This window comes from Leptonychotes weddellii, chromosome 2 (assembly GCF_054177405.1).
Source record: "Leptonychotes weddellii isolate Sample4059 chromosome 2, ASM5417740v2, whole genome shotgun sequence".
NCBI classification, from domain to species: domain Eukaryota; kingdom Metazoa; phylum Chordata; class Mammalia; order Carnivora; family Phocidae; genus Leptonychotes; species Leptonychotes weddellii.
This window is the reverse complement of record NC_138370.1, coordinates 104,377,568-104,385,190: the sequence shown is the minus strand read 5'-3', so window position 1 is coordinate 104,385,190 and position 7,623 is coordinate 104,377,568. Positions and strand designations below refer to the sequence as shown.

At 39.7% G+C, this 7,623-nt stretch overlaps 1 protein-coding gene across 1 annotated transcript in view; it reads left to right on the top strand.

Annotated features, from left to right (window-relative positions):
* The window catches only part of MTTP (microsomal triglyceride transfer protein), a 48,707-nt gene extending 41,829 nt beyond the window's left edge, over positions 1-6,878 (top strand). The window contains exons 14-16 of the mRNA XM_081813133.1: positions 1,355-1,479; positions 3,916-4,086; positions 5,626-6,878. Of these exons, the coding sequence (XP_081669259.1) occupies positions 1,355-1,479; positions 3,916-4,086; positions 5,626-5,797 (468 nt within the window). The 3' untranslated portion in view covers positions 5,798-6,878. The remainder of the gene's footprint in view (positions 1-1,354; positions 1,480-3,915; positions 4,087-5,625) is intronic.
* The last annotated feature ends 745 nt before the right edge of the window (positions 6,879-7,623 follow it).

Sequence of the window (7,623 nt, the reverse complement as noted above, 5' to 3'; positions counted from 1 at the left end):
GTTCTAGAGGGGAGGGGGTGGGGGGATAGGTTAGCCTGGTGATGGGTATTAAAGAGGGCATTTTCTGCATGGAGCACTGGGTGTTATGCACAAACAATGAATCATGGAACACTACATCAAAAACTAATGATGTAATGTATGGTGATTAACATAACATAATAAAAAAATAAAATAAAAAAATAAAAATAAAAAGAGGAGTGAGAATCAAAAAAAAAAAAAAGAAACCTATGTCATCTCTACCATCTCTCCCTCCACAAAACTTAAAATATATAATCAGCCACCCCCCACACCTGCAGCTGCAGCTCTTTCTACCAACGGGTCCTGTCCCTGTGCTATAATAAAATCACCCTTTTGCACCAAAAAAAAAAAAAAAAAGAGTTGGACACTTAATTGACTGAGCCACCCAGGCTACCAGAAAGAAATACTTCTAAGACAGGGCACACAGTAGGGTTCATTTGGGAACAATCACGATTACAGTGCAAATGGAGAACTCAAATCTTGGTTCTGTAGTTCATAGGCATTGGTTAAAATTTGGGCATAATTATTCTGGCTTTCTCAGGATAATTTGTGTTCCTTAAATATTAGTTATGATGCATGAGACAACCTTGCATCCTACCACAACCACATTTAGTTCTAGAGTAAATGTAGCTGTACTTATTCTTAAGGTTTTCTCCTAATGTGTCCTGAGTTCTATGTTAAGAACCTCACACTTTCATCCAAGTGTCTTTAGACTAAAAGTAGCTTCATGCCACAATGAGACTTTTTTGGTATACCTGGTTGTAAATCAAGGCCTTTAACTGAGATTTCTTGCCATGTTTTTCAGAAAGTGGAGAGAATTCAGAGAGATCAATATGATCCTTTCTAGAAAGCAAAATCGTGGCATTTATAGTTGGGGAAAGCATGGCTTGTTTGGTCTGAGTAGGGCAGTTACATAAGGAAGTTAGTCATGCTGCCAGTTACCACGAATCTAAGATCTTTGGATATCAAAATTAAGGATACTGAGCCTTTTTTTCTCTAGAGCCATTATCTTTTCCAACACTGTTCCCAGGCAATGTGATTGCAATCCAGCTGAAGAACTTTTCAGCCAACATCACCCCAGCTAATGTCCTCAGAAAATGCAAGACTTAAAGGCTAACTACTGACAAACCCATTGACTAAATACTTTAGCGAATCAACAGTCTACTTCCAGTGATCAAGATTAGGACAATGTGTTTCCAAGCCTAGAGAAAGACTCCAACATTAGCACAACTCAAATGTTATTATCTATAGCAGGAGGCTGAACATGACTTTGGAAAGGGGTTGACTAAATTTGCTTATTGTTATTATTACTATTATTAAATATTTTTGCTTCTAGGAGCTTCAGTTGCAATCTGGACTAAAGGCGAATATGGATGTCCAGGGTGGTCTAGCTATTGACATTTCAGGTGCAATGGAGTTTAGCCTGTGGTATCGTGAGTCTAAAACCCGGGTGAAAAATCGGTAAGCATATGTATAATATTCTATGCAACGAACTGCAGAGATATGCTTCTGGAATTGTTTAGCTCTCTGACTTTTCAAAATCTATGTTTTCTATTTGTAATTATTGAATCATAGAGTCGGAAGAAACCATGGGAAGTCATTCTCTCCATAGCTTCTCGTGAGCAGGCCAGTTATCTGATCAACTCAGCCAAGAATCGTCATGCTTTTAAAGACATCTATCCACAGCCAGCTGGTCCCGTGGATGAGAAGTTCATCTTCTCTTGGTATTCCACTTCAGTAATTGACAATGTTGTCAGAAAATATGACTCCAAAGCAAACTTTTTAGTTTATCCCTCTTGTTGGGATTTTTTTTTTTTTTAAAGATTTTATCTGTCAGAGAAAAAGAGAGAGCAGAAGCAGGGGAAGCTGCAGGGAGAGGGTGAAGCAGCCTCCCCGCTGAGCAAGGAGCCCAATGCAGGCCTCAGTCCCAGGACCCTAAGATCATGACCTGAGCTGAAGGCAGCCACTTAACAGTGTGAGCCACCCAGGCGTCCCTCTTGTTGGGATTTTAAATCTTCACTCCTTTGCTATCTTCAGTGGAGAAAAATAAAAAGATGGTCACTTTTGTGCAGAATCAAAGTCTTAAATATTGAAAGTCCTTAAGTTTTTTCATTAGCATTCTTTTTTCTAAACAAAATGTTCTCAGCTCCTTTAGTTTTTCTAATGTACGTGTCGAATCAAATGGATGTGTTTTATTTTGAGCATAAGACAATGTTTCTGAACCAGTGTGATAATCAGAAGAATTATTCTTCTGTTTGTTGTGGAATCGAAGAAAAGGAAATGGAAGTGCAATTGATTTTTACCTTTTTTTGATATTTAAAGATATGGTGGGGCAGAAGTGAGATAGGAGTGATAAAATTAAAGTTTTGATTTCTATGAAACTGTGGCTAAAGGAATTGAGAAATCAAAAGGCAGCACATTTTAATGTGAAAGGTGACCCACAGTGTTACTAAAAGGAACCAAAGAAGAGAAATGGAACAGGCCATCAGAGGGATCAGCAGTGTAATTTAGGGCTTCCGGGTGAATCCCTCTTCTTCTTTTTTGAAGTATTTTCTAGATAGAAGTTCCCCCAAATTAAATGGAATTGAATTCTTTGCAGGAAGAAATCAACAAGAGCCACACCCAAAATTATCTGGATTTTTATTTTTATTTATTTTTATTATTTTTTTAATTAACATATAATGTATTATTTGTTTCAGGGGTACAGGTCTGTGATTCATCAGTCTTACACAATTCACAGCGCTGACCATAGCACATACCCTCCCCAGTGTCCATCACCCTGCCACCCCATCCCTCCCACCCCCCTCCACTCCAGCAACTCTCAGTTTTTTCCTGAGATTAAGAGTCTCTAATTATCTGGATTTTAAAAAAGGACACAGTATCCCTAAGAATCTACCAGTATCCACACTGTAGCCAATCTATCTTTAATTTTTCATTTGTTCATTTAAAAAATATCTCTTAAGCCTTTGTTGAGTGTAAGATATTAGAAGGTATGGTAAGGGATTCAGGGACTTACATGAAACCACCTCTGACCTACTTTTACACCGACAACAACAACAGCGGGGACTTTAATTTGCACAGCCAACTTTGATAGTATCCTTCTATCAGAAAAGCCTGGGCACAGAACTTTGTTTTAATTGGGGAAGTAATTTCCCACAGTTTCATTTAAAGTCTACAATTAAATTAGAGTGATCCTAGAGGTAAGCCTTCTACTGGGATTGTTTATCCTCCTCCTCATCATCCAAGCCACGTTCCCTCATCAACGCAATCTGCCTACCCAATTCTCTAGGCAACTATTGGGGAACCCACCATATTTGTCCTTCCTGGGGCAATGCATTGTACACACCCCACTGTAGGAATAGTTTTTGGTGACACAATATTTTTTCATATATCTTGGCAACCATAGACTTATGTCTCTGGGGACCCTTTGGAGAAAGTAATGAAATGGAATAGAAAAAGCTCCAAAGAAGCCCACAGAGAGATAGTTACTAAGAAAATTGTTATGAACGGCAGCTGTCTTTGTGAGTTTAGGCTTTGTTTTAAGCTAGCTCAGGTATTTCTGACTTCCTGAAAGGATCAGGTTCCAGGCACGTTTTCCCCTTGGCCCTTGGTATGCCCGTATCACATAGTAGTACCTGCTAGACACTTCATTCCCACATCTGGAATTGAAGGCCATGGGTGGGCGCAGGGGAAGGGCAGGCTTCACTGCCTCATCACGGGGACTAACCAGGCCCTGATTCCCAGCAGAACTCTGAGCACGTTTAGGTCACATAGTAGTCTTTTACATGGTTCCTTCCAGTTGTGAGTTCAGACCCTGTGAAATTAGAGCTATTGGTCTAGATCAGTTAAATGTGATATTAACAAGGTTTTTTTTTTTTTTTTGACCTAAATCTTTAGGGTGGCTCTGGCAATAATTGGCAGCATCACCGTGGACTCCTCTTTTGTGAAAGCTGGCCTGGAAATCAGTGCAGAAACAGAAGCAGGCCTGGAGTTTATCTCCACGGTGCAATTTTCTCAGTACCCATTCTTGGTTTGCATGCAGATGGACAAGGATGGAGTTCCGTTCAGGTAAGACGCAGTGCTCATGGAATGTTCCTGGGCAGTCCCCAGTTCACCAGAAACTTACACCCAGTTTTGAGCATTTAGTTTTCAAAATGGTAAAAATACAGTGAAATGTAAATTTCCTTTAAATAAATAAAAGAATAAATGATAAGGCTTAAAAAAAAGTCAGTTTCTAGGATACCAAGAAAATATGAGGACTAGTTCATTTGATTCTGGGGATAATACTGTATTCTAGTCCAGAAATAATTTATGAAGGTAACAAAGGGATTTGATTTACCCTAAGAGTTGCCATGTAGTTTCAGCAAAAATAGTGGACATATACTATCAGCTAACTTCACAACTGTCTCCTAGACCGAAGATTGAAAACAAAACACCTGGCAATCAATTACCATGGTTTAAGAGCCCAAATTAATTCATAATTTTTAGGTAATCATACAACAGCAACTTGGTCTTGTTTAAGTTTTGGCTTAAGCTTGAGAGTTTGAGATTTTGAATTGAAAGAAAACATTTTCAGTAGAATTCTTAGTGTCTCAAATATCAAATATATGATCGTTCATGTAAGCTGCCTATCACTTCTTCTACCCTACAGCTTCTCATTTACACTGTGTTCTTTGAATCTTATAATGGTTATTTATAACAATACTATCACATGGAAGTAGAATGCTTTGGTTAGCATCGACTTTTCTGTTAGTTGTAGAGGTCTCCCTGACACATTATTAAGCATCGACTTTTCTGTTAGTTGTAGAGGTCTCCCTGACACATTATTAACCACGAAGGCAATTGGTATATTTAAAACAGCAAGCATATCTTACATCATCTCCTTTGATAAGTAGACCAGAGTTAAGCACCTTCTTTATTGTACTGACATTCCATGATTCATATGAGGAATGTGTAAATGATATCAGTACAAATAGGAGTAGGTTATATTTTTACAGAATGAAAGATAGTGGATTATAATCAGAATATTAAGCTGTTAACTTATATTAACTTATGTTTAGAATAAACCTCCATTAATGAATTAAAAAAAAAAAATCGACCTTCCAGTGGTCAAAATGCAGTGACCACCAAGCCAGGCTCACGGCTAACTGGTTTCTTTCCACATTGCACTTGGCCCAGAGCTCTAGGAATGTTGCCTGTCAGCCTTCTCAGCCTAAACCCAGTTGGACTTGCTAATTACTCAAAAGGGGAGTGCTCCCAAGGTGGGGCTCCTGGAATGAGGGGTGGGAGACATAACAAGGCCTGCAAAGCTTAACAGCATCTCCAAAAAGCTGAGAGGAGTTTTGTCCTTCATTCTAGAAAAATGTGTGGCAGGACTCCTATATTCTAGGCATTCAAAGTATATCTGTTGCTGTAGAAATAAATGGGAAGAAAACAATGACCCCATTCATGGGAATGGAAGCTGGTAGTCTTTGGCACTGCCATCCTTTCTCAAATTGCTTTGAAACAGAAGCTTCAAGCGTACATGCAGTCAGTAGCTTGGCTCTGAGGGCTGTGGGGTCCCTTTAATATGTGTGTAATTTTGTTATTGTTGCTGTCATTATGCAGGCAATTTGAGACCAAGTATGAAAGGCTGTCCACAGGCAGAGGTTACGTCTCTCGGAGAAGAAAAGAAAGCCTCATAGCGGGATCTGAGTTTCCGCTCCACCAAGAGAACTCTGACATGTGCAAGGTGGTGTTTGCCCCTGAGCCCGAGAGTAGTTCTGGCGGTTGGTTTTGAAACTGATTGGTGAGGTTTCACTTGGATCTGTCTTCCCAGAAGGGATACGATGTGACAAGCCTGTATACTTGCTCTCTGAGAGCACAGTGTTTACATATTTGCCTGTATTTAAGATTTTTGTAAAAAGCTCTGAAAAACCTCAAATGATTAAATTTGGGCCAATTCCGTATGCTACCAATAGTGTCATCTTGGGCCAACATATGTGACACTTCCAGCAACATGCCTGGTTTGGGGACCTCTGTCAAATCCCGTTTGGTACAGTGAGAAGAGTGTTGTTCTGAGAAGAAATAATTATCTGTAAAACACAAAACAAAACACACGTACCCTCAGGAGAACCCAGTTTTGTTTCAACGATTTTCAATCAGTGTGTAGGAAGCCCCCCATAGGACCTTACGCATGGCTTGTTTCTACCAAATATGTTGCCCAGTCAGGAGGAAAAAAAGACCTCTTGGGGGGAAGGGATAAGACTTTTTAAAGACTTTTGTCACAGCTTCAAGAGTGGATATTTATCTCTTTTATCATGAGTTTTACTAAGCATTGAGTTAGAAGGCACACGGAATTAAAACACAGCATCATCTTTCTGCTGACCGCAGGGTCAGGTTGCTAGAAGAAAGCCATTTTGCCCTCTGCCTTCTGCCCTGCAAGAATATTGGACTTAGCACATAAGAGTTAGAAATACGACACTGTCTTTCATAAGGGACATTTCATATGTTCATTATTTTTTCTTTCATTCAAGCGTTTTGTGGTGGATGTTCTAGTCTGTTTGGCTACAGTCTGTTCAAAAACCAGAATGGCCAAGAGAATTTAATACTGCTTTTAGAAACTGATGGATTTGGATTTCTAAAATATGAAATCAAGAAAAGATCATCTTTATTTGTACAAATTAAAAGAGCCATGTTAAATGTTTTCAAATGCCTATTAATAAACCAGATGTATGTGTTGATGGTGATAAACTCAAAACAGATAACAGGTGCTCCTTTGTCCATTAAGTACACACACACACGCAATGGAAGTTTAGCTAGCCCACCACTGGTTGCAAATTTTAAGTGATGTGTGATGAAATAAATATATGGACATCCTATTGAGTTGTCTTTGTCTTCCATTACTTTGAACACCACATTTCTCTGTTTCTGCCACTTTCTGAGCTCAGCCACATACATGATTAGGCCTCTGCCACTCTATAGGACAGGCTGGATTCTCTAATAGGAGGTCAGAGCCCTGTGGAATATGAGCCACAGATTACCAGCAGTCAGAACCTCTTCAGTACCTGTAAACTTGAAAACGAGCTCTAATTCCAGATTTCATAAGGCTCTGGGCTGGCACCTTTATTGTGATGTTACTGAGAAGAGAGGAATCAAAAACTGAAGGGGGGTGGATTGTAATGGGTGGTGGCATTGGCCTTGGAAGAAGCACTCTGTAAAGCTACTCATGCTACAGCAAAAGCAAGTTGACCTCGGGCACTAAGCCAAAGATGTCATGGGCCAAGGAACCTCAGCCGTGTGATGCTTAACACATCACAACTGCTTCTGTAAAATGCAAAATAGTAATTTACTCAAGAGCGATGAATGTGACATCCTGGACATTAGTTTTATGCCACTTCCCAACAGCTTGTGTGCCTGGCCCAGTCAAACACAGCTGCCCATTTGGAGGATGGATAGCACTTAGCAACTCTAACTTGCTCCAGAGAAACAAGAAACCTGAAGCATAGGACAAACACTGATTCCTTTCTGGATGAACAAGGTAGAAATCTAAGAGGGCTGGAGTGATTGTCCACGTTTTGAAATGACATCCTGGAGCCAGAAATATCACTATAAGCCTCTCTTGCC